General features: G+C 44.5%; 1 protein-coding gene across 2 annotated transcripts in view; it reads left to right on the forward strand.

The window, feature by feature from the left end:
* The window catches only part of GRK5 (G protein-coupled receptor kinase 5), a 155,208-nt gene that overhangs the window by 92,833 nt on the left and 35,478 nt on the right, over positions 1 to 26,897 (forward strand). The window contains exons 3-4 of one of the 2 annotated variants that reach the window (XM_042019448.1): positions 3,001 to 3,113; positions 11,302 to 11,379. In XM_042019448.1, the coding sequence (XP_041875382.1) occupies positions 3,001 to 3,113; positions 11,302 to 11,379 (191 nt within the window). Of the gene's footprint in view, positions 1 to 3,000; positions 3,114 to 11,301; positions 11,380 to 26,897 lie in introns of those variants that run through there. The other variant, XM_042019449.1, reaches the window with a different exon arrangement.

The raw sequence follows: 26,897 nt of genomic DNA on the forward strand, positions 1-26,897 counted from the left end.
ACTCCTTTAGCTGACTTAGTGAGGCCAACGGCGAGATCAGGGCCTAAGAAAATAGTTTGTGTCACCTACAAGGAACGAAAGCATTTTCATCATGTACTTATTGTCCATGTTGGTACATCCAGCAGTTAAATGCACATGACAGAGCAGTGGGTGGCTCCAGGGCACTGCTCTGCCTGTTGTGTTTTCAGAGTGGTATTTCATTTGTGGTATTTCCTTTTTCCTCCTTAGGAATGGGTCACCCTTCTCACGTGTTGGCCAAGCTCTGTAGAGCAGGAGGAAGCCTGTGCTCATCTCTTTTTTATGTTGTGCTTATCCACGTATGTCATGGTGTTTAGCTGCTTGTTTTCTTTCCCTGCTGTGCTATGAAGTACAGGTATGGATGTGCAATTTGCACACGAATTTAGCTGGTATCACTGGCCCTTTGAGTAGAAGATCATCCTCTGCTACCTTGGGTGTCACCACATCATAACAACTTTGATAAATAAACTGCATTTTGTACAGCCAGCATTGTCACTGTGCATCAAATAGTGCTGTACAAGAGAAAATATGGGCCAAACCAGCTGATTATTGTGTTTGTTCCGTTCTGTTTTACTCTGTTATGAATGCAGACAGTCTCATTTTTTGCAGTGCTGGTTTGGTATGGGGAATCTTGCTGTGGGTCTGGGCTTCTTTGGGGATTGAGTCCTGCCACCAGGCAGGCTGTGTGCTGCTGGTATTTGGGGTGTACATTTTATGCATACCCTCACAAGAGTGAGTTAGTCAAGGCAGCAGAAAACAGCATCAGGTAGATGTAGTTAAACCTTCACACCTCCCAGGAGAGCTCACCTGAGCTGCTGAGCCTCTGGCTTCATGCCAGCCTCTGAGATGTTGTGAGTGGCTGTTTTGATCCACTCTCCTGACTCCTTCACTTCCCTTAGCGCTGTACGTGTCTGCACATCCCTTCAGCAATTACTCCCTAAAAATGCCACTTGGTCAAGCAGCACAAGCTGGTACCCCCCACAGGGACACCCCAAGGCTGCTCCGTGTCCCAGTGATCCTGCTGGTTTTCCCACCACATGTATCAGTGCCGTGATGTTCCGTGCTGAAGGCTTCAGCTCAGGCAAACAAACCAGTGCCGGGGGAAGGCTGCTGATAATTAGACTGGAGGTCAAGTTAGGATTTACACAGTGATTTTGATCCAGTTTTACTTGTGAGAGAGTATCAAAACATTGCAGTCTTCTCGATAGATTGAGTGATACCCTGATCCACAATGGAATGGCAATGCCAGCAAAAAATGATGCTGGTACATGGTTCCCAACTGCTTCAGAAGACCAGACCCAAGCAGGACCACACTGAATTAAAAGCAATTTCAGCTATCTCCAACCTGTGTCTCCAGTGACCACCCTGGAAGTGCTTCAGGAATCAGTTCCTGCAGTAGAGCCAGGTGCAGCACTGGGCAGGCTCCCGCCTTCCCCTTATAAAAGGCAGCCTTGGGTGCTCCTGCCCACTGTCACCCATGTCACCCAGCTACAGGGCAGCAGTCCAACCTCATAGAGCATTTTCTGTTCAGGACAAATGTACCCACAGGTTGGTGAGGCCCTGGCACAGGTTTCCCAGAGAAGCTGTGGATTCCTTATCCCTGAAAGTGTTCAAGACCAGGTTGGATGAGGCTTGGAGCACCCTGGGATAGTGGACAGTGCCTCTGCCCATGGCAGGGGGTGTGTGACTAGGTGATCTTTAGGATCCCTTCCAACCCAAACCATCCTGTGATTCTATGATGATTCTGTGAAGTCGAGGTTTTGCAGAACATGGTCCCCAGGGCACAAGCTGAGATGAGCTGGGTGCCTTCATGGCAAAGGTGAGCTCCATCACAGATGTGTGCCTGCATCCATGGAGTGGGAGGAGCTGAAGGACGTGACGGGGCCAGAGCAAAGGGGGACTCAAAGACATTGCAGGAGCAACTCCAGGCCCAAGAGAGAAGTAACCAAGGCACTGGCAACTTGTGTGGGTTTCGTATGTCTGTTTGCAGTGCTGTGTTATGTGTTTAGAAGCTGGTTGTTTCCATAATAACAGCAAGTGCCATATGGCAGCGAGGAGGGTGGTGAGAAGAATGCCTAAGGAAACACAGTATGTTGTTTGACATGTGTGTACTTGTAGAGGAATAACGTGTCTCAAGCAAGTATTGCTGCTCCAAGCAGGCTGGGGGATTTTCTGCTCTCACCAGAAAAATATCCAAAGCCCTTGGCATTTGTGCTGGTGCAATGCCAGTTAATGACACCTGCCCTTCATCCATATTCTCCTGCTGATAGTCCTTGTGGTGGGCAAAGAACCTTTTGCTTTGCTGTGAGTGATGGTTCTGGATGCACCAGCACAGGGGAATGGCATTTAAACATGGCTTTTGAGGGGAAATACAGTTCTGTAAGGAGTGCTGTGTGAAACTGAAATGAGCCAGATGCCATCTGCTCCATCCATTCCTTAATGCTCAGCAATTAAATAGCAGAAATTTTGAAACCTTTGAAAATGCATAGTTTATTATAATTGTTTCATAGAAAGCGGGCTAAGCCCTTCCAGATATATGGGGCACTTCAGTGCATATCTAGGAAGCATCCAGGAAAGTCTCCACAAATTCCAGCTTTTTCTACCCTTTAATGCATGACTCATATTTCAAGGACTTGTAATTTGCTCCCCACATTCCCACCAATGCCACCAGCCCGAGCTGTACCTCTACATACATTTCCACCACAGAAAAATATGAAATTATTTTTTCATAATAGCTGAGTGGCTTTTGCTTGACCTTTACCAACATCAGCCCTACAAAATTCAGCCTCTCTTAATTGAGTCTTAAAGCCATTAATTATATTTGTATTTGGATACCTGAAACGTGGTGGCAGGGAGAAGGAGTTTGTTTTGTTCTGGGGTAGTAGTCCTGCACTCACTTGCAATGCTTTAAACTCATGAGCAACCCAGAAGGCAGACCTCTTCTCATTTTCATGCTTCTCTTCTTCTCTTTATTGTCTCCAGAGAGAGATTACTGCAGCATATGTGAAAAGCAGCCCATCGGAAGGCTTCTCTTTCGGCAGTTCTGTGAAACTCGGCCCGAGCTCGAGTGCTGCATTAGGTTCCTCGACTCGGTGGTAAGTCAATTCTTGTGGTATTTTGGGGTGCTTTGCAGTGTTCCCCTGACAGAGGAGACTCCTCTGACCCCAAGAAATCACTATTTCATGGGATTTTGTGTCTAAAGTGCTGGAGCAGGCAGTGGAGAGGGCTGGCCCCAGCAGCAGCCCGGCACTGCTGGCGGTACAGGGACACACGGGGCTGGTGCCAGCCTTGGGGGATGTGAGCCACCAGAGAGGGGTAGGACAGTCACCCCCCACAGTGCTGCTGTGGCCTCCCTTCATGTCGACACCCAAGCACTTGAGCTACTGTGAATAATGTCTTCTGATGGGGGTGTAAGCCTGCAGTGCTGGGAGGCACTGGGAGGAAGGGGAAAGTTGAGAATGGACTGACAAGAGAGGATGGGGAGTGTAATAACCCCAGGATCTCTTACCAAGCCTTTTCATCCCTATAGCTCAGGATGATTTACAAAGGATATCCTGATAATCACCCTTTTTTTTCAAATAGGAGAACAGAGGCACAAGGTACAGAAATAACTTGATTGAGGTCACTGAGAAACAAATCTGCTCCATTTTCCACCCCAGTGAGCCATCATTTAACCCAGCCACTGAGCATCACCCCCAAGCCCTGGGGGACCTGACACCATTTCCCAGTCTGGCAGCACTTGGCCATGTGTACTGCCAGCTGTTCACAGTGGAAAAGTCTCTCAGTGACTTTTTGTGCTGGGAACCTTTGGAAGTGGAGGGTATTGATCAGCCAAAAGGTGAAATGGTACCAGAGAGGAAGGTGAACTTGTCCCTTGTGAGTGCCTGTGGGGTCCCGCTCCCTGGCTAACACTGACAGTCAGAAGCAAAACAATGCATACCAACAGGAATAAAATTGCTTTGTTTGCACCATGGTGAAGCTATTCTGAAGTACAGGGAAATGTGAGGATTGCACTGAAGCTGTAAAAGTAACAGTCTGGAGAGGACATGTGGTCTCTTAAGGTTTGTGTTACTCCTGCAGTAACTACAGCAAATCTACAGCATCACAGAAAGTGTTGGACAAAGTCCTATTTGAATCATGAAGCTGGTCATGACTTCCACCTGTTGTTCCCAGCACGGCTTGGGATTTTCTCTGGTGAAATGTGTAGCCATCAAGGAACACAAAACACGTGGCAAACACTCTGTGCAGCTGTGCTCAAGGCCAGCAGGCAGCAGGACACTTTGTGTACCCTGAATGTGTTTGTCCTGCACTGAACCAGTATTGTCTAGTGAGACAATCTAGTAACAACCTACCAACATCCTTGTGAGAGACTAAGCTCTCTCACACCTTTGCAGACGCCACTGATGAAACACCACACACCCATCTGGGGGGAGGCATCCCCGCAGAAATGCCACATCAGCTGTGCCACCTGCAGCCCCAAGGAGATGGGCAATGGCACCTGCAGAAATCCTTTGGAATACAGCCACAAAAGACTGCTTGGAAGTGGTTTTAAATTCAGACAGAAGTGGCAGAGCCATGCTCAGTTTGGAGGGGGTTAGTGGGGCTCTGTTCCATTCTCTTGCTGCCCCGCAGCTGCATGCTGGTTCCAGCAGTGCCCAGGGGCTGTGGAGGAGAAGCCCCCACTGTGCAAGCCCTGCATGCACTCAGGGCATGCCACTGACAGTGGGAACAACATCTGGGCACAAGGAAAACATCTGTTTCCCCCAGTGTCACCGGCCCCAGGGCACTGTGTGACAGCCTTGGCTGCAGTGCTGCCAGAGCCTCTCCGTCACGCCGGCTGCCCGGCCCGCCTCCGGCTCTGGGAATTGAGGGCACTGTGTCATTTCATCCTCCCAAGCCCTGTGCAGCCGTGACAAGCACTGGGACTCGGTGTCCTCCTCTCATCCGTGCAGCACAGGCTGCACTCCTCCTGCAAAAGCTTGTGTTGGCACTGGGTTTGTTTTAAAGGTCTGTCTCCGAGCAGTCCCGAACTGATATTCCCAAATCCTTTTGCAAAGGTGTGCTTTGCACCCACCCCAAGCTGCTTTTGCAGACTGGAGCTGCCCTGTGTACCTTTACTGGGCCAGTGGTCTGTTCCCAGTTAGGCTCAGACTGGCACTATGAGGATATGATAAACAAAATGCCTGGCTGGGTGGAGGTTTGAATCCTTATCTTTCTCTCTTCTTTTTAACACTAATTAACAGCAGTCTCCTTTGTTTATTGATTTCAAATTCTGTATAAACTTGCTCCCAGCCCTTGAAAATCCCTGGATTAGGCAATATTAAGGTCAAGCAACACAGCCCATAGCCATTAAATTGGATGATTGCTACTGAAATTTGCCCAGCGGGGTCACACTCTGTTTAGTGAGTAGTGGGATTCAAGCCAAGCCCTATGTTAGGCAAAAAAAGCCCTATAATGAGACCAGGAGTCTGACTTTACAGCCCCAGTCTGAGACCACCAGGAATGTGAAACCTTTTCGAGACCACCTGCTGTAACAAGCAGGAAAAGCCAAGAGCCTTCATTTTCTTTCGTCTTAGTTATTTTTCTAACATGAGATGCAAAAATTAGCTTTTGTGTAATGTCAAATAAAGGGAAAAGATAAAAGGGGATAATATTTAGTTCATGAGAGACTCACAGAGCTTTTTGCACAATGAAAGGGAGGACCACCTCTCTTTTTCAGAGCCCATCTAAGTGCCTTTACCAGGTCACAAAGTCACTGGCAGGAGCCAGTCTTTGATGCCTCCCAATTTTTTATACAGTTTTTTAACTCACGCACTCCACTGTCTGCAAGGAAAGAAGCAATGGGGGCTTCTGGGTGAAAACCAGAAGCTGAGTCAGACATTAAACAACCTACCAACATCCTTGTGAGAGACTAAGCTCTCTCACACTTTTGCTTCCAAAGCCTGGTAGAATCATCCAGACCTTGCAGACCAGAATATGTAAAGAGACTAAAAAAATCCCCTCTTGACTGGACATTTATGTCAGCTGTTGTGTGAAATAACTAACCTGGTCTGATGTAGTCTTCTGCAAATCTGATTATGGCAGGATTTGGGGATTTTTGTCTGTTAAACAGTTGTTAAGCTGCTTTCTGAAGGAAAAGGATTTGGATCACTAAATTCTGCATGCATGTAGGTGTGTAGCTGTCAGCTCCCTCTGAAACCTGTGAATACCTTGGCCAATTTCAACCAGTAGTTGAGATGAAATTGCTCAGAGGCATAAAGTCTTTACATGTTTTCTGAGAGCAGTCTTTGGGTAATTAGTCACAATCAGTTGTAGGCCAGACTAACATGGCATGTGGTTTGTAAGCAGTAGGCCCCAACATTAGATGATAACAGCAATGGGAACAAAGAGATGCAGAGCTTTGCATCACAGCACTGCTGGAGCTGTGGCTGTTTGGTTCCCACTGCTGCTGTGGGACCAGTGAGTGCTTGTCAGTGTGTCTGTCTGTCTGTCTGTCTGGGAAATGGAGCAACAGCAACCCCTTCTCCCAGCTGGCACAAAGGGCTGTAAGGACAGACAGCCATCTCTTGCTGCGGATATTGTGCAAACAAACTCATGACAGAGGTGCTGATTGCCGAGATAAAATATCCACCCAGCACCCATGTGGCTCTGAAGGCATCGCGTGCTTATCTGGGTGCATGGAACCACAGAGATCTCCCTTGAACAGCTCACCAAACCCTGATGTAGCCATTGAGATGGAGGAACTATGTGAACATAAACTATTATGGTTAGATGGAGATGGTTTATGATTAAATCAGCTCCTCTAGAAGCCCTTACCCAAGGAATCATGCACAGCCCTGAAGCACACTTTGCTCTGCTTACAAATATTTTAGCGACATCGTTCAACTTTGGAGCTGTTGAAAGACAGCCATTAAAATGAAGTGTGACGAGCTGTGTTTCCTGTGCTGAAAGGCAGGTCAGTGAGCAGGGAAGGTGCTAGCAAGAGGTGTTTCCTTCTCCACAGCCAGTGCCTCCAGCACAAGAAGGTGGCAATTCAGTTCAGCAGGGACCTCTTGCTCCTCTCCCCTTCTCAACAGCACATTTCCAGGGTGCCAGCTCCTGACATTTCCTTCTCCTCTCCTGTGATTTTATTTGCCATTATAATGAAGACTTCAGACCCAGATTTAGGTTGACTGGAGGAGAATGTGGACAATTTTGGTCATTATTTTCTCTCTAATGTGAACAATATTAGGGTTTTTTTGCACTGAAGTCCCACAAAAATACACCCTCTGGTGGAAAATAGCCTTGCTGCCTCTTTTGCCTCTTTCTGCTTGTGATATCTGGGCTCAGGGGCCGGGGTGAGAGGCGCAATCTCCTCGGGTGGACTTTTCAGCTGAACGCCTCACTAGACATTGCACTTATCTGGGGTGAAAGGATGAGTGAGCATCCATTTAATGCCATTTGTGAAAACCCTGTCTTGCTGTTAGGGAGATTTCGTTTGCTTAAGTCCCTTTCGTGGTATATAAACCATCTGTGTATGTGTGTCTTAAAGCTGTTCAGGCTTTTTCCATCAGAAATGCCAGTTTGTTGATATCAACAAACTCATTAACTCAAAATGTGTTTTTAAACAGTCAAAAGGACTCTTTTTGCCCTGCCTTTAAGTATGAAAAATGTGGTTTCAAGTTCACTTTTCATTTAGAAATGCGAGTTATTATGAATCCCAGCTGTTTGGGGTTTGCCTTCCAATTTTCAGTCACAGATTTTAAATCTCCAGCAGAGGCAAGTGCAAGGACAGCCACTGAGGACAGAGCAATAACAGGGCAGAGCCTGGAGTCTGAGAAAGGAGTGAGCAGAGAGAGATTCTGGGGATAACAGAGGATGGAGCTGAGAAAGTGGAGGTGTAAAATTGGGACTGAAATGCCAATAACCTCCTGCAGATGCTCAAAAGGTAATTCCACTGTTCCTGACTTTTACCAAGAAGCCCAAACTGCTCTGGTGGGAGTGTCTGTTCCCATCTCCATCTCCTGGTGGGTACAAGGGATGATGATTCCTGTGGCCATGCCGCGCTGCCACAGGCAACCATCAGCTACCTGCTGTGGGAGAGCATCCTCCCAGATCTGCAGAGAGATCTCTTTGGATGTGTTTTTCCATTTGCACATATTTTTAAGACATCAGTCTTAGGAGCTCAGGAGCTCAAATAATATTTAAGATGAAAATCAAATACTAGATAAATTGGTGTGTCAGAATTAATGTGAGCCCGCTGTGGGGTCTCTGTGTCATTGCCCTGGTAGTTCTCCATCCATCACAGGCAGCTTCCAGCCCCCAAACCTGGGCTGTCCCTGAGCCCGTGGCCCCATCCCACAGCCAATCACAGGCTAGATGTTGCTCCCTTTCCCAGCTGAAGAGCATTTTTCCATCTGATCTCCCTCAGCCCATCCTGAGGGCAGCTGCTCCAAAGGGAAGGATGCTTGGCACCCCCATTCCTCCATCCAGCCAGGAGTCCTTCTGTGGAAGAAGGAGCCACCAAAGTAATACTACCTCCAAAACAGCAGCCAGAAGAAAAGTTAGCAGCAAGCAGTGGCCAGCCCACATCCTCTCGCCATTTGGACTGAAGGATCTGTGCCTGCCCACAGAAAGAGCCTTCCCTGCAGCTTGTCCCATGGAGTCAGGGTGATCGTAAATCCTCCCCTCATTTATGGGCTATGAATAGGGCCCTGTCTGACCTAACTAGGGCATGGAGAAGCTATTAGACTTCAGAGCAGGAGCCTTGAAACACATGCCTGGATTCATCAAAGGAATAATGGAAAATATTTTGTTCCACATGGATTTTAAGTAGCGATGTTATTTCTAGAAATTAGGGATTTGCATCCCTAATGTAGCCATGCTTTTGAGTATTGGGAAAGAAGGGGAGATACCTTGTGATTTAAGCACAAGACCAGGAGTTGAGGACCTTGATGGCTTCCCAGGCAGGTGGCAGAGGGAGCATGGGGACATCCCTGTCTATCTCCTGTAATAACAGGTCACAGCTGAAAATGTACCAGGGTCTGTTGCTGAATAGCTCAAAAATGGCACTGAAGGGAGAAATAATAATGAACTTAGGAACAAAATGGAACAGGCTTCTAGTGCAGATCCACAGTGAAAGCAACACTGTGCACAGTTGGAGCTTATGGTTCCTTCTCACATCCTCACTTGTCTGTCACTTCCCACCTTCGCCACCACCATGTCACATTTCCTGGGAATGTCAAATGCAAGTATAATTAAACTTTCCTTTTATTCTTTGCTGTCTATCTTGAGGCAGAATGAGATACTCTGTGTCTGTATAGGTGTGCACTTAGCTCTGCATATGTTGGATCCCATCAGGAATTGGGTTTCAAGACATCCAGTTCTTGCTGAATTTCTGTCTTGTGGTCTGTCCTGTTGTACAGTTCCAATGAGATGTAAATGTTATAGGTTATTTGTGGCAAAAAGGACATCAAATTTTTTGACAGTTCCCTGGTGCACTTCAAATAGCAGATGATGGCTTATAATCAGGTTTTATTTGCTAGGGAGCCAATGTATTATCAGAGTTTGAAAGCAAATGAAGGAGAGAGAAATCATGGAGAAAAAGGCTGCTAAGATGCTGTAAGCATTTCAGAGTTCCTGTACTTTAAGAGCTGAAATGACCCATACTCAGATACCATCTAAAAGGACGGGAAATTGGATAAAAGATTTTTCTAAACCCTTGTATTAAGTTTTATGAGAACATAATCAGTTTCATCCCCGAAATGTTCACTCAAAAAGAAGTACTGCACTTGTGGATTTTAGTTTTTGGTGGTTTTTTCCATCACTTTTATTTGTGCCATTATCATTTCCCAAACCAAATCAGATCATAATTCCAGATTGTTCGAGCAACCTGCTATGCCTGTGTGTAAATATGCAGCTTCAGACTTGAGCTGCAATAGCTAAATGAGCACTGGCCAGATAGAAGGGGAATAGCATTATTACTACATTGTGGTTTCCATGTCATTCCTAGGCTTGCTTAGCAGGGGTATCCATTACAGCCAGCCTGCAGATTTATTGCATCCAGCCTGGAGCAGTACATACATCTTCCAGTGGGCAGTAGTTCTGAAATTTGTTCTTCCAAGTGTTTGCCAGTTCAGTCTGATTTACCTTCTCTTCTTTTTTTTTTAGCTTCCTCCTCATTTATCATCACAGACAGCTTGTATTGGACCGGGTTATTTAATTGGTTTGGCAGGATTTTCTGGGATCTTTTCTTTAATACAGTCATGAAAGCTGTTAGGCTGTCTTCTTTTTTTTTTTTTTTTCTGGAAAATATTTTGATCCAAAGGCTAAAGCTTCATATCCCAGGCAGTGCCAAGCAGGAATGTGTCTAGGAACTTGTTGTCATTTAGCCACTGGGGTCCCCTGCAGCATGTGTTTCCCTCGAATGCCTGCCATGGATCCAAAACTTGAACTGAAGTGATTAATATCTTCGTGGTACACATGTAATGCTGCTTTTGTTTCTAATATAAACATTTTCCTGAAGCTCATCAAAAGTCAGTAATGCTTCAATACCTAGCACAGTCAGAATTTTAAAATGTAGGTAGACTTTGTGTGTGAGGATGGGGTGCTCCCTTTTTTAATGCACTAGGGAAGCCAAAGAGAATTTTGCTTATAGTGTCTGTTCCTTTAAATAGTCTGTCTTGTCTCTTCTTGGGCCTAAGAAATCTGCCTGAGAAATCAGCCTTCTGGAGGGACTGAGCCAAGGATCACTAAAAGTGATGGGCAGGTCTCTCTGCTTTGCACAGGTATTGTTAGACCAAGGTCAAGGCATAAATACATAGAAAAGACACATTAAACAAAAAAAGACAACATATTGAAGAATAGATACATATTTTCACCTGGTACTTGAAATACCCTGTGGCAGGAGTTAACAAACATTCACTTTCTCTACTATTCAGAGAAATGATTTTACCTTCTGTGTCCACCTTCCTTTTGAGCAAAACCAAATGAAGCTGACGTCTCTTGTCACTGAATGCTTTCTGAAAGCTGGCTTGGCAAGGTTGTAAAATATAATTTAATTAAATTGTATTGGTGTTAATTAAGAGACAAAGCCCCAGAAGATGCATCACTAGGGTCTGGTCAAAATATAGTGGATGGTTTTTAATGAGATTGTGTGTACAGGTTTTACTTCCACCAGAAAATGATATTTGTCCTTTGGATTTTTCATACAGAGTGTTCTGTTAAGGCCACATCCAAAATGAAGTTATAATGGTGAAATATGAGTGCAAATATTGACTTTTATTGTTTATATGTCTGTTCCAGGCAGAATATGAAATTGCTCCAGATGAAAAGCTGGGAGAGAAAGGAAAGGAAATCGTGATGAAATACCTCACCCCAGAGGTAAGGAGCAGCCAAAGTGGCATTACTGAAGGAATTCTGCAAGGCACACCTTTACTAAACAAGGTTGTTACAGGCTTTGTAAGCCAGACTCCTAAAATTTATGGTGGCACTCTCCAGTGAATAAACCTGCAAGTCTTACACAGACAGAAAAAAAATTATAATGCAATCCAGAAATTGACTTCTAAGGATGAACTTGACTTACCAGAGGCTTAATTCATCTGTGAGTGAGGAGAGGGCTTCTCTGGTCTCTTCTCAGTGTGCAAAGCTATGCATTGGGGGTGTAATGCAAGAGACCTCAGCTGTTACCAACAGATGCCCCAATTATTTCCTATGCAGCTCAGAAGTGGTGGTGCCATTTCATATTCTGTTGTGCAGAAAGCACAGGCAAGAATGGCCTTTCATAACAGACACTGCATTTTGGTACACAAATCCCCACTCCTCCACCAGCACCGTTTTCCCCAGGGTGAGCAGGGACGCTCAGGACTGACAGGGGACAGTGGGGTTTGGAGCTCAGAGGTGCTGTCACCCGTGCTTGTGTCCACCACGGTGGGTCCTGAGAGTTGCCTCTCGGGGCTGTGGGAAGGAGAGGAGCTCATGGGAGCCTCCGTGTCCACAGGGTGGCACTCCAAACAGAGACATGGATGTGCTGCTGGAATTTGGGACAGGCTGCTCTGGGACTAACCCTTTTGGGGGGGTTCCAATCGTTTCCTGACCACATTTCACCTTTGCTACCGAAGTCACTGCCAGTAAGCAGTAAACATCCAACTTCAAACACAAGAGCAATCCTAGGATTTTTCCTAGGTTGCTTTCCTAAGAGTAATCAAAGACGTACAATTGCTGCTTCAACTGTTTTACAAGAGAAATACATTTGACCTTCAGGAGAATTAATCACATTTTTGGCAGATGTCTTTCTGGAGGGTTTAAATGGTACAATATGTTTTGGAGGTGCAGGGGCAGAGCAGACCACTCTTTTTCCAGTCAGTCATTTTCCTACAATAAACTTTGATGCATACTTTCAGTTATCTCAGGCTGCATTTTGGGATCTGGTTTCATTTACTGAGCCTGGCTTGTTTCATGTGCAGCCATTGAGCACTGCCAGTATGAGTTCCTGCTGCCCATTCATTAGGGGCATGAAGTTCCATTGCTTTTTAAATCCACCAAAATGACCTTTTGTCTTAAAATTCCTGTCAACAGAAGAACAAGCGACCAACACTGAGGGAGAATATTTCCCACTGCTCCAGTTCCCATCTGGAAATGCAAAAAGGCATTTTGCTGATAGCAGAGCTAGTAAAGTGAGGGAAGGATAGCATTGCTCCACTTCAACCAGTTTTGCTGCAGGTTTCCAAAAGCCCTTCACTGCTGTCCATTGGCTCTCCTGCCATCCATAGTGCAGCCAGAAGCACATGGAATAATTTAGTGAATGTGCAGTGAAGACCAAGCTGAAAACCACTGCTTCTTCATCAACAAAGAATGGTAGTGTTACAGGAAGGAAAAATACTGGGACTCCAGAGCTGGAGTTTCCATTCTCTGCTGTGCCTCATGCTTCTTATTTGACCTGTGTACCTGGTTTCTCAGAATGTAAAACTGGCGCAGCATATTTACAGTCTGTCCTGAGACTTTTCTGGTATTTGCAAGTTAACTTAACAACTCTGAGCAGAAGGAAACTGGATGACCTCCAGTGGTCCCTTCCAAGATCACCCGTTTTGTGATCCTGTGAAACACAGAGATGCTCTCCTTCACTTGTAATCTAAACCTGACTCCCTGGTGCTGGTGGTTTAATGTCTGCATTGGTCTTGCTGCACTTTTTTTCCTTAATGAGGAGCTTCTGCTTCTTCCCAGAGGGATGTGGAAACCCTGTGTAGCAGAAAATACTTCCTAGAGGTGAGGCTGACTGTGCTGTAACAATGGGTCAAATACTGGATTTTCTAATAGGTGTCCCATACAACAAATACTTAAAAAAATAGAGCAAGGCCTGGGTTGATTCGATTTCATTTCAGATACCTAACCAAACTAGTCATATTAGGAGAGCAGATGGCCCTACTGTCCCTTCTTGTCAAGAAAGAGAAATAAGTATCTCCAAAGGACACAATAAAAGCCATCAGAAGTCAATGATTCAAAGCCAGGTTAGATGTCTGCAGTCCAAACGGATGAATCTGGACCCAGATGTCCTAATGGAACACCATCCTGGCCTGCAAAGAAACTTTCTTTTCATTGGAATCTGCATTTCTCCATTTAATTATCAGTCCCTTGAAAGGTACAAATTGCTGCTGATTCTGGAGTCTTCTGCTTTCAGCTGAAAGCTTCTTTTAAGTAGGTGTGTGTCTGTGCTTCAAAGAACCTGATTGTCTTGATACAAAAATAGTGTGACATACAGCTTGACTGATAGAATAAAATTATAGGTTTAGTTCTTGGACAGATAATTCAGTCTTATAATGTGAGGAGTATTTTTCCCAGAGTGCAGGATCAGAAGCACAGTGAAAACAAAAAGTAGACTTTGTGCTCTTTAATATTTATAAATGATTTTTAGTTCTTGCTTAGGTTTTTAAAGGGCATACATATTTAACATACAGCGTGTCGGTATATCACCATTCCAAAGGGCGTTCATTTGCATAGGGAACATGCACTTTATTCAATAAAACATACACTTCTTGCACAGCAGAAAGGAAGAGAAGGCACTTTCCCAGATGAACAGACCTCACAGCAGGACTCCCAGCCCCGTGTGACTCACGCAGCCACTGCCTGTGAGACGGTGCCACCGTGCAGGTGCCGGGCTCCACGTGTGGGAGCAGCGAATTCCCGCTGGGAGAGCTCCTGTGAGAGCGCTCAGCATCCGCCCCGAGGCCACTAAACAAACCCAGCACTCGACAGGATGGTAGAGCAGGGAGGTGCTTTTGCAAGTGATCACAATTCAGGCTCTCCACAGCTTTGCCATCCTGAACTGCCCCTATGTGCTTGTTGGGGAATTGAAACCTTTGGCCTGGTGGACAAGCAGCTCAGGCTTCCACCGTCTCCCTGACCTACAGGCAACAGCAGTGACAAATACAGACAAACACCGGCGCCTGGAGGGGAACATGACTGGTTAAGGCCTCTCAAAGAAGGGATACCTAGGAACAGCCTCCCTAAGGATGTGATGGAATCCTCATCACTGGAGGTTTTCAAGATGCTGTTGGGCCCTAGATCATCTCATCTAGGCTCCCTTTCCCATGAAAGGCCGGACCAGATGGTCTTCAGAGGTCCCTTCCACACTGAGCTGTTCCAGGTTTCTGTGTACTCAGGTCCTAGGAAGACATTAGTATTCCCTCTCTCTTGCCTCAAGTTCACTGAAACAGCCACATCCAGCAGCCCATTCTGAACTGTTTGGTGGGAGGGAAATGTAAGGAGCACATGTGATCTTCACACTAAGAATGCCAAAATACGAGTGTTTTCATGGCTTCTGTAGCAGCTTCACTTGAGGGGTGAGCAGGAGGGTGAAAACCCACAGGAGAGGTGTCCTGTAGCTGAGGGAAACATTCTCTGAAGAATTATTCCTTCTCCCTGCACAGGAGTAGCACAATGGTTGTCACACCAGCCAGGTCCAGGTTTCTTAACTAGAATCTTGCTTCTTTAAAAAAGGCTTTAACAATTTCCATGAAAAAGGCAGTTAAAGCTGCCTGCTTGACTTCATAAGCCCCTAGGGCAAAAGTCCAACCCACAGGAAGTCTAAAATTTCTGAGGTTGTGAAATATGATGGTAAAAACTGCTAAAATGAATTGGTCACAAATATTTCTTCCCTGTTTTTTTCCTAATCTCAGCAGTCGAGTGGAAAAGGTTCAGTTTTAGGTCCAGTTCAGTCTGTAAATGGCTCCCTTGAACTGTTGAGTTAAATGGAACCCAACCTGGCTTCATTACCTGACTGCTTCTTGTACTGGAAGAGGAAAGAGATATATTTACCTTTGTACTGCTTTTCAATTGGAGTTTTACGTCTCCATGCAGCATTTTTGCCTTCCTGCCTGACAGCTGCCATGCCTTACTCTACTAAATCACTATCCCACTATTTGCTTTTTCACTGTAAATCACCTTGAGAGACGCTATATAAAACTAAATTGATTTGAAATGGCTCTTAAGACAGTCTCCATATGCCATTATAGTTTATATTTGGACTCAGCTGGGTACTAAAAATGTTACTGAACAGGATGTCTAATGTGTATTGTTATCCCCATTAAAATACTTCACAGAGTATGAAGAACGGCAACAGCATTAATTTTCTTATCTGAATTCCTGTCCAGTCTCCTTTCCTCCAGGAAATGCACAGAATAAAGGCCATGTTTGCACTCTCTTTGCTGCAAGAGGTTAGCTGGGCACAGCAATAAACTCCTTACTCCAGTCTAAGGCTAGCAGTGGGGATTTTGGTAAACAAAACTATGTCTTTGTTTTTATGAACAATTATAGGATAAGGAAGGGAGGGAAAAATCCCTTGAAAGGGGCTCTGGCTGATCAGCAATGCCTGACCTTCCACTTGTCTACTGGCTAAAATGTGCCCTTCTCTCAAATCAGTTGTTTATGGAGAAGAAAACAGAAGTAAGATGGGTTAGATGGAATTAAAATGACACATGAGCCCTTCTGCTGGGCCAGGCCATGCAGCTGAGTCAGGCTCCTGCTCACGGACACCTCTCCCAGCTCTGTGCACCATCAAAGTAGTTTCCTTTTGGCCATTGCTTTGATCCTGAAAACAAGGATCTTGGCCTCTCTCCTTGAGACTTCTTCCCTCCTTCCTATTTTCACCACCAAAATAAATGCAAACTTCAGCACTTGTGCTTCTGAGTGAGTCATCTTTGTTGATCAGTGAAGCCCTTCCATCTCCCAGAAGGGAAGTTTCATCTATCACTTCTTGATGATTCTGGCTGAATCCTGCAGGTCACACCACACCAAGAATTGGATTCAAGTCCTGAGACCTCTTTCTCTAAGTGTTTAGTTTTACTACATGCCTCCTGGGGAACATGTTATAATTAGTTTTTGGGATGGCCAAGACAAAAGCTGAATGCCGCTCTATGGAAGCAGTAGAAGATAGAAACATTAAGCTTCTGTAAAGCAATCTGCAGAGTTTAATGCGAGACAGAGGCTCTGTGTTTTGAAAGGTGAGCCTTCAGGGACTGTTTTCTACATTGTTATCTTTCTCCTACAAATTCAGCTTGTATCACTTATATCCAGCAAGTCATCACTGTCCCACTGTAAGCTTATTATCTTGCTGATAAAAGGCCAACACAGTATCAGCCAGTTTTCACTGGCTGCAGTGGATGGCCCCTTAAGACTTGGTCCAAGACTTATCTCTACAGCTAATTTTCAGATTTTTCTAAACCATTTCATTAATGACCCAATTGAAGTAAGCAATGAATGAGGTGCCTGTCTGTCCACAGGGTGTTACATGGACTCGGGATGGGCTAGAATTATTTACTTGCTCAAAGCCTTATTCACTGCGTCCTTTGGGTTCCTATTAGGAGACTTTTCAGGATGCTAAATGCTTAAGTAGAAATCCTGGCATCACTTGAGCCAGGAGAATTTTGCTATTTAATTAATTACCCTGGGACTTTGCCCTTTGCCTCAATGGATTTCTCATCTCCCCTTTCTATTGACTTCACTACTCTACGAGTACCATTTTAGCCAGACATGATAGCATTACTTAGGGCTCTGCTTTGCAGCTCGCTTAATCGATACATAATCCAGTCTCCAGAGAAATCAATGTATAACTCCTGTTGTTGTTGCAGAGACAGCACAATCAATATCTCTGCTGATCACTGTCTGAGTCCAGGAAAGTACCTTCTCAGTGGGCATTCTGAAAAAGCTCATCTTTCCAAAGTTCAGTTCTGGGAAAATATCTGAGAGGCAGAACGGCAACCGTGTTAGTCAAATTAATGCTTTCTAGTCAGAATTTATTTTGATAAGCATTTGTCTGTCACTGGGGCCGGGCCATAATGTAGTGTGGTAGGGAAGCTGAAAAATCACAGTGTTGCCTTGATTAGGAGTCCCTTTGCTGTGGTCTCAGGCAAAAAGGCTTTTTTCTCACGGTTTGCTCGAGTCCTATTTCCTCATGCTTTACCCACTGTTTATAGTGCAAATGTTAGTTAACTAAACACTTACTGAGGGCTTCTGTCTCTTGCAGTGGTGCCAGACTGCAGGAGAGTCTATGGAAACAACATGGAGCCTGCCCTGTCCTGATGCTGCTGTCCCAGATTAGGTCCTTGGGTGGTCCTGTGTCCTGTCCTTTAGACTTACTTAGGGAGGGCTGCATTTGCAATGCATTTGCTCACACTGGTAGAAGGTCTGGGCTGGAGTCATCCACTGGTTTTGTGCTAATCAGTGCTCTTGAAGCTCTGCTTGTCCTTCCCTGCTCTGGAGAGGTTACACTCCCCAGTGTACATGCCTCGTAACTGTTTGTCATTTGTGGTCAGGAAAAGCATTGGGATGCCGTGGTCATTGGGCAAAAGCCTTCTGGCTTCCCTGTGTTTGCTGGAATTACTCTGACTTGAGCCTTTAGAAAATGGAAACTCGTTTCCACTAATGGATGTCAGCCACACATGTAAACCTGGCTTACATCTGTCTGTGAGGCAGGGCAGGCCCCCCAGCCTGCTCCAGCTCCTCCCGGAGAACAGCCAGGCCATTCGAGAGGACTCTGCAAACAAAGAGCAGATCTGCTCTGGGTTATCTGGCAACGGGAGGGCTGTACTTGCCTGCCCTTGGCTAATGAATATGCTAATTATAGTGTCCTCCTCTCTGTTTCAAGGGTCATCTTTTCCCTATCCTCTCTGCATGCCCCTCATGACTTACATTCGGTTTGTATGGATTATCCAGTGGCCAGGGAAGTTAATTCTAAAAAGCTTTCAGGTCCATTCAGCTTTCCCAGAAACAGCTTCTTCTGCCTGAAAATTTTGCCCACATGGGAAAAAAGGAATCAGCCTTTTCCAGCTGTCTGGAACACTGACTTGCAAAACTTCCAGAAATCTGCAGGAGATGGCTTTTGTGTGTTTGCACAGAATGACATTAAAATAGACCTCCAGTGAGTCCAGCCTCTTGCATTCCCAGCACTCAGCCTTGGAGGCATCTGGATTGGAGAGATGAGATGACTCTTTCTTCCCGCTGGCTACGGGGAGCCCGGGGAGACTCTGAGTGTCTCAGCTTTTAGATGTTTAAAGATTGATGAGGTGAATTCCTTGCTAGGTGTAATGCAGAATACATTAAATTACCTTGCATGGCATATCCACACAGGCTTCTCTGCACAATTTCTCAATAGTTCAGGAGTCCTTTCAAGACCTGACCTCCACAGCCCTTCCATCCCCCCACTTGCTGCAACTCTGCTGATTTGGTTCAGTTTTGGATTTCTGAAGCTAAAAGCATAATGGGCCAACTAATGTCTCCCTGAGCTCGGGATTCCTTGTGCTAAACTCAGAAGCAGTAACACGCAAACCTATGCTTAATCCCAACAAAGAAGAGAATGAAGAGGCACATGGTGATAATGGAAATTAATCATACTTTATTTCTCACCTGATTGCCTTGTAATAGGAAATTAGGATTCTGGAAAAACATCTGGAGACTTCAGCATCTGAGTAGCCTCACAAGAGTGGGCCAGGGCAAATTCAGATGAGGTGCCTGAGGCTGACACCTTTGGCTGGGATGATGCAACTAGAAGAATCAGTAAACTGATAAAGTTAGATTGTGCTATTTTAACTTGGAACCAGGAATCACAGGATTACCGTAAGGAAGGTTTTAAATTTCACAGAAAAAAAAATATATTTTATTTCCTTGAAATATTGCTAGGTAAGTGTAAAAAGTGAGATTTATTTTAAAAGTCTTTTTTTTACAAATTGATTTAGAAATAATCAGCACATTTAAGTTGTGGATATGTGACACTTCAAGCTATTCGTGTTTAATATTTCTTCCCAATAATGCAGCAACACTTTAAAAAGTCACTTAACCTGCTTGCCAAGCCTCAGCTAGTATGCTAATTTATTATCTTTTAACCAAGTCAGACTCTGACCTGAGTCCAAAATCAAGCATACAGGAAGTTTATTATCTTGCACTGATGTTTGTCCAACTAGCCAAAGTGAGGAAGAGCGGAATATGCCACTGCAAACAGTGTGTCATTCCCTACAATAAATGTCTTCCCTTCCTGTTCTTTGCAGATGGCTGCTCCCATATGACTGCTAATGGATTGTGTGATCCAGGTGATATGGGAATGCCCTGTTTCCAGCAGTGCTAGCAGTGATTTTGTTTGCCTTCCTGGGTGTTTCCAGTCTTTTTGTGAGTGGGCCACTGGTTCCTGCCTGATGGTTGTTTAATTCGTTTCCTAATTCTTTCCAAGACCTTCCTGGACTCTCTTTTGGATTTTCATTTCTTCATTCAAGTGTTTCCTCAGGATTTTGACCTGCTAATGGAAAAAGATGAAGGCAAATTCCATAGAATCCCCCTGGAAAATGATGGCAAAGCAGCCATGGAGTGGAGCTCAGTGGGGATCAGGCTTCAGCTTGCAAGGGAAGGGTTACTCCTGTTTACAGCCTTGTGTCTCAGGAGTGAATTCAAGCAGGGATCTGTTTGTTTTCCTGCAAGAAAGCCATTCAGTAACGTTGAGGTTGTAAATGAGTGTTTATATGTTTAGGAATTTTTATTTTTTTTTTATGGAACAAATGACATTTGGTTTACCAGAGGAAGCCAAGCTATGACTATTGCAACATAAGGTTGCTTGCTAATGTTTAGGCCATCCATCACTGCAGGAGAATGTTGAAAGGTAGGAAGGTCCTGATAAAAGGCTGGACACTGGATGTTATCCAAACCTATTAAGCACATGTGACAAGAGAAAAAAACTTCTTGAGAAGAGAAGCTTTCAGAATTGTCCTGTCATGTTTGCTGCTAGTAATAGTGGAAATACCATTCTTTTCCCAAAAAGCTTTATCAAACATCTGGCTGCTTGTAGCAATGCTCTGTAGCCATGGATCCCTTGGGTTGCTTACAAAAGTGGTTCTGTGACACTCCAAAGGATTTTGAGCAGCCTCACTGTGGGGTGGATAGAATATCCTGCTTGATATCCACCTTCTCTTCTACTCTGTCCCTTAAGCTGCCCCCCTCATCCTGCTGACAGGTACAGGTTGTTTAATCTCTTTTCATCCTTTAACATGGGTGCAAAATTCTTTTAAGGCAGAAAAAGAGCAACAACAAGTAAACCAAAACTTTCCCTTCCCCTGCTTTAAAGCGAGTTTATTTAAAACAATTTCAGCTGGCTGGTTTATGAGCACCCCTCCACCAATAAACCTATTGTCTGCAGAAAGGAGGAAAAATGTGTTTCTTTGGTGAAGAAACCTCTATGAGCATGCTTCTAAAGAATTATTTAAAAAGTATGGGTAGGAAAGGACTAGGGTTTGAAGATCCAGAAAAATACCCTGCCAACCACTTCTTGTGAGGCCAAATTTCTCACTAATTGAAGTCAAAAGCATATCTTTTGACCAGTTTAGATCCTTAAAATAAGCTGTACCAAAAACCCCATAGCTGGTTGGAATTGCGGCGAGTGTTTCTGTTTAATTGAAGAGTATAAAGTCTGCAGCTGATTCACTGGACTTGCAAAAGAAGATGATGAAGCAACTAAATTTTGTCTCATGGGACAATTTGTTATTTCAAAATTACTTTCTATGAGGCTTTGGCTGTTTAAGCTCTGGTCACCTATAGGAGCCAGGAAGAATTTTCTCCTTCTTGAGCCTAGGCAGCCTTTTCTCTTCCTTTGTTGCTCCAAAACTCATGTTGTGGTTATGCCCCCAAATTTCTCTGAATCAAGTAAGTCAACATTCCAAGGAAACCACACTTTGGACTGAAGAGCTTTATGTAGGAAAGACGTTGACTCACACCATGCGCATGGCAGTTGCTTGTTTGCCACAATTGGGAGCCGAAATGGAGTTTCTAGAAAGGAGTAGCTACAAAAATGTCTACTGACAAGAGGAAAAACAAGGTATAGCCAGATAGCAGGCCCTGTTGGTGACTAACAGGAGAGCCAAAAAATAATTCATATACTTCCTATGCACTTGTCAGAAAGGAAACCTCAGAGGCTGGTGTTTTTCCAAGGAAGGGCATAGTTCTGGACTACAGGTTGTATCCCAGCACCAAAGAGGAAGAATGCTGGAAACCCAGGGAGGAAACTTGTCCTTTTTCTGCTGCTGGGCTTGCTGAGGCAAGGAGTCCAGGGCAAGTGAGAGAGCCTGAAGCTACATTAGATCTACTGCAAGAACTGAGGTGGTAGCATGGCCCTTTGTTTAGCATTGGTACAACCCCTCCAGGCAAGAGCATGCCCAGCTGCTTGCTGAGGGCTCTGTTGTCTCCAGTCATTGTATTTTTCTGTGTGTCAACATGTGTTTTGATAGCTTAGTAGCGTATGAGGGAAAACAGATTTGTCATGACTCCAGCTCAGCTTGCAGCTACAAAACAAACCCCACAGCTGACAGGCGCTGCTGATTTGCTTCCCTCAGATACCAGCGAGTGATCCTGCCCTCAGTACTGAAAATGCCATTTGGTCAGGGAAGAGGATCAGGCTCAATATTTTCTCTGCCATTGACCCTCTCTGTAATCTTGGATGAGGTATTTCATATCTTTGGCCCCTGCTCCCACTCCAGGGCTGATGAGATTGGTTTGCTTTGGAAGCTCTGGCTCTCATGACGTGTCTGTAGGGCCCGGCACTACTGGCCCCCATCCTTAGGTGTCATGTCTGCACACTGTTGCAATAGATAAATTGCTGCTAATAACACGGGGCCTTCCATACTCCCCATCCACCTCACTGCCAATTCCTACATCTGTCATCTCAAAGCAAATATCCTGGAATTATGAAGCCTTTTGCTTCACTGGTTCGCCTCATACAGACCCAAATGACTGTGGCAGGGAAAATAAATAGTGAAAAAGAAAATGCAGAAGTTGATTAGTTAAAGCTGCTCCTGATGTAGAATTGGCTGTTTACTACACTTACAGCTAAAACTGAACAGATAAGATCAGACACAGGGAAAGGCAAAAGAATGTTCCAACATTTTTGTGCGTAGCACCAAAGGGCGTTAGGAGACTGCGTGTGCTGTGACGGTGCTGGGATCCTTTCCCTCACCAAGGGAATGCCCAACTTTGATTTCCCAAAATCAAAATACAGCCCAGACATTCCATCTCCTCATCCGCTGCTCTCCTCTGAATTTCATGATAGGACTCAGTGATCTTAAAGGTCTTTCCCAACCTCAAGGATTTTGGATTCTCCCTGTCAGTGCCTTCACACTTTCCCTCAGTCAGTCCCTGGCTGCATGGTCGGAACTTCCCCAGCTGTAGCTTGGACTGCTGGATAAAGCCAGAATTTCCAGGTTTTTGTGTATGAACTCTTCTCGTCCCATCATGCATCATCTCACACAAAAAGTTCATTTTAGCCTGTTTCTGTCATCGTTTTGAGGTCTCTACTAGTGGCAAATCTGTGTGGAGATTTTCAAACAGATTATATGTGGAACATTGCTGTCAACATCTGAAAATACACATATCATGAAGACAAATGCTTGGAAGCAGAGACAGCTCAAGAAAAGTTACAGCTTGAACTTTTGTCCATTGACTGAAACGTTTTTAATTGTTTTAAGCTAGTTTGTTGTGGAATGTTTTCATAACCTGAAACATAACATATGCTGCACGTTATTTATTTTACGCAAGTGACTTTTAAAATAATTCATTATGTTTCAGTATCAGCTGCATGCCTGAAACTTGCCAGGAAAGCAATTGTGTTTGTGACAGAAGTTTGCATGAGGTCTATTCAATCTAAAGAGTGTGGCATCTTTCTGGTTCATATAGTTTCTGTAGTGATGAACAGTCATGCTTTAAGGCACCCTGATGACTCACATTCACTGGCAGGAGCTGGTATGAAATGAAAGCCTGTACTTCTAGGTTTCTATTCTTTATTCACTAATTGCAAGCTACAATTAGACTGATTTGAGGAATCTGAGCATATCTTGCTTTTGTTTAGCTCAGTGAGACTTCTTTGATTTCAGTCACAGGTGATGATCAGATCTTCTGCAAAACACATCTCTTAACCTTCTGCTCACTGTTCTGTAAAATACTGTGAGATTGCCACCTAGCTCGTAAAGATTTAATCCTGCAATGAAGCTTTAATATTTTGAGGTCCTTAGGTGGAAGTCACTGTGTAAGGATGAAGAATTACCTCTGAACTATGGACCTGCTCTGTTTCTTGCAAAGTCAGTCTGGCCAAACTCAATGCTCTCCCTTTTTCTGGTCTGAAGTTCAGGGTTCTGCAATCCATGTCATTTGTTTTTTTGGGACACAGTGATGATTGAGACGAGTCTTTGAAGTGGGACTGTTCATTTGCAAAGAGGATTCTTATTCCTTTACTCAGAGCTACAGGTTTCCTTTGGTCAGCACTCAGTGTACAAACTCCCTTCCTCATCTGTTCTCAGGGCCATGCCATGTGCCTGTGTTTTATGAAGCCCAGTGTTTTGCAAAATCATTGGTACAAAGGACTGGGAAAGGGCTCAAGAGCCTCTTGCATTGAACAGAGATCAAATACACTTAGATGATCAACAGATGTCTGAGTGCCCTTGGAGGTCTTTCAGACCTCTGAGAACAGATTCCACAATATTCATAGGCCTGTTCTTCTGCTTCCCTGTGTGAAAAATTAGAATAAGAAGCCTTCATATCCAATTAAGTAGATTTCTTCACATCATTCCCCCAGTGCAGAGCAGAATAATTGATCCCTGCCCTCTTTATTAAAAACATTTCTATATTATAAGACCTTTATCAAGTTTCACCCTTGCTTTTCCAGACTAAATGGATCTAGTTCCTCGGTGCTTTCCTCTGGGCTCTTTTTCCTAGGCATGTTTCTTAACTCTCCAGGCACTTGGTGCTCTATAGGTTTCTCAAATGGTGGTGACCCCAGCTGGATATGTCTTTAGCTGGAGTCTCAACACATCCCTCTCAGTCCACTTGGTCACTTGGGCACTTTTCCTGTGGAAACAGCAGCGTTAAACACAATGAACCAGCTCGGCCCGTGCAGGTTCGTGTTGTGCGTGCATCTGCTCTGGGCTCTGTGCAGTTCTGAGGAATACCTGGGGACACCTGCTTCTCACCTCACCCCCATTCCAGAATTGTGAACCCCAGCTTCTGGGCTGCCAGAAGAATGCTTCTGCTCCTTGAAAGTGCCAATCTCTGCTTGCTGGCTGCCTGCTTTCACCTCCACAGGCTTGGAGGCAACACCTGTAGTGCACCACACCTTGACTGAGGTCATGCACTGTAAACATTTGGAAGTTCTCTCATGAGAAAAGGTAGAACAAATAACAGATTTTCATTAAAAAGTAAAAGAGAAGGTCTTCTGAATGCCTCCCCTGGTACTGCCAGCACTTCAGCTTGTTTGATAAAGAATTTGATTTGCTGATAGATCAGCAGAAGGTCGGATGTCCCCCACACAGTCACAGGGGAAGCACTGTCTGAGAGATGTTGTGAGTCCCATGGCAAACACACAGAGGTGACTTTAGGAGAAGGTTTATTTGCTGGCTGTCCTGTTCAGTGAACTCAGCAAGGGCTGGGTCTTGGAGGTCTGAGTGAAATAGCCTGTAGCAAAAGTTACAGAGCTGTCAGAAAAGGAGAGGCCACGTTTTGAAGTGTAGCTATGGAGCATGACATTCAAAGTAACAGATAATGGGGAGTCACACAGCCTGGAAGCTTTCGTCTGATCTGAATCAGATTTTTTTTTTTTTTTTCTACTTTTCAGTACTTCACTGGGGTGCCAGGACATGGGCAGCACCAGGCACTGCTGCTGGACAGGACTCTGCTGGCATCCAGACTTTTTGTAGGCATGAACACAACTAACCCTGAGCATGTGTGAGACATATCAGCTGTTCTCATGCCATTTACAGAAAGGGAAGAGCAGCTGAGAGGAACTCTTTTGTCTTATAAATACAGAAAAAATAAAATTTAGAAGTGGAGATTTTTCTCAGGGTGGGCTAATGGCACTCAGAAGTAACTGAATATCCATTTCTTGTTTCTCAAATAACCACTAACACTATTCCTAGTGGCATTCTTTTCTTAAAAATTAAATGGGAGAGTATCATAAAACTGAGATATTTCTTTGCCAGCAAAATATTTGTACAAAGGTTTTCAGTTTCTGGCCATAAAGGAGAAGGTATGGGAGGTAGGAGATTTTGGTTAAAACCTGGTAAAAGTAGTGTGGACTTTTGGACTATTATTAAAATGTCTGGTCAAAAAGGATAATGTGATGAGAGAAAATTTTGTCGTAGGATCAATTTAAGCACATCTTGTGTTACCATGAATCTGGTTTCAGTTCCATCAGCTTTACCCTAGTGTTAATCAGTTGATTTGCCTGGCATAATTTCTGATTTACATTATCGTACACGAGATCAACAATGACTTTCTTTGCCTTCAGGAAACAGAATAGCCATTAGGGGAAATATGGGACTATACTTGTTATAACTCCCCAGAGTTTTGTTTTGAATGCAAGAAGGTGTAACTGGTTTCTGCAGGTGTTTCTGAAGAGTTAGCAGAATATTCTTTGTCACAAGCTCAGATGTAATGGTCTTAATCATGGTGTATGGCTCTCCTAGCTGCCACAGGACATTTAATATGTTGGAAAAGGTGTCTCTGTTCCCTTGTAAAAGCCAAATTTGCTTTTACAGCCATTGCCCATAATGCAGCAGGAGAATGGTGTTAATAACCATTTCATTGTGGCTGCAGAAATCTTCTGCACCCCTCCAGGGAAGAAGCAACTTTTTCATCTGTAAATGGCCAAAGTGTTACCTTTGGAAGCTTTCACTCTTGGGATCCAAATGCTTCCTTGCACGCATAACCTGTGCTACCTAATTGTTCTCCAGGGGAGCAAAAGTAGGTTGGTGGGTTGGGTTTTGGTTTGTAATTGTTTCTGGCTTTGTTTGAACTTCTGAAGGCTGTGGGTATGCCCTGTATTCACACACAGAAAATGGCAGCCGTGGCTATTTAATGGGAGCAGTGGGAACTGTGAAGTCTCAAGGAAAATCTCAGGAAGGATCATACAAAGGCTCCCTAGAACTGTAGGCAGAGTTGGAAAGGGTTGGGTTTGTTTCTCCCAGGCACATGGTGCCCTGAGCTCTGTGAGGGGCTGTAGAACAACACGAAATGCTTTGCTGGGCCTACAGAAGCTTTGGAAATTATCAGCCTGTGGAAAAAAAAAACCAGCTCTTTTTCTTGTAATGGAAAATGGAGTGGTCTAGGGAAGTGTTTGCACTGCTCTGTAAGGCTTCAGTCCATGCACAGGATTTCAGTGTGTTCATGTCTTTGCCTACCTTGATATTGTTACCTTGCTCCCAGTTTGTTCAGAGGAACTAAAGACTCAGAGGTCAGCAATGAGTGGTTTTGAAAACCCAAGTGGTGACTGTCTCTCCCACAAACTTGGAAAGAGGAATCACAGTCTGTGTCATTTTTAAATACTTCCCGCATTGTCTTACCATTTATTTTGCTCATTCTACCCCCCTTTCACTACAAGAATTTAATTT

The sequence above is a fragment of the Corvus kubaryi genome, unplaced genomic scaffold, assembly GCF_017639235.1.
Source record: "Corvus kubaryi isolate FWS band 111438036 unplaced genomic scaffold, C.kubaryi_AGA036_p1.0 138, whole genome shotgun sequence".
Classification (NCBI taxonomy): domain Eukaryota; kingdom Metazoa; phylum Chordata; class Aves; order Passeriformes; family Corvidae; genus Corvus; species Corvus kubaryi.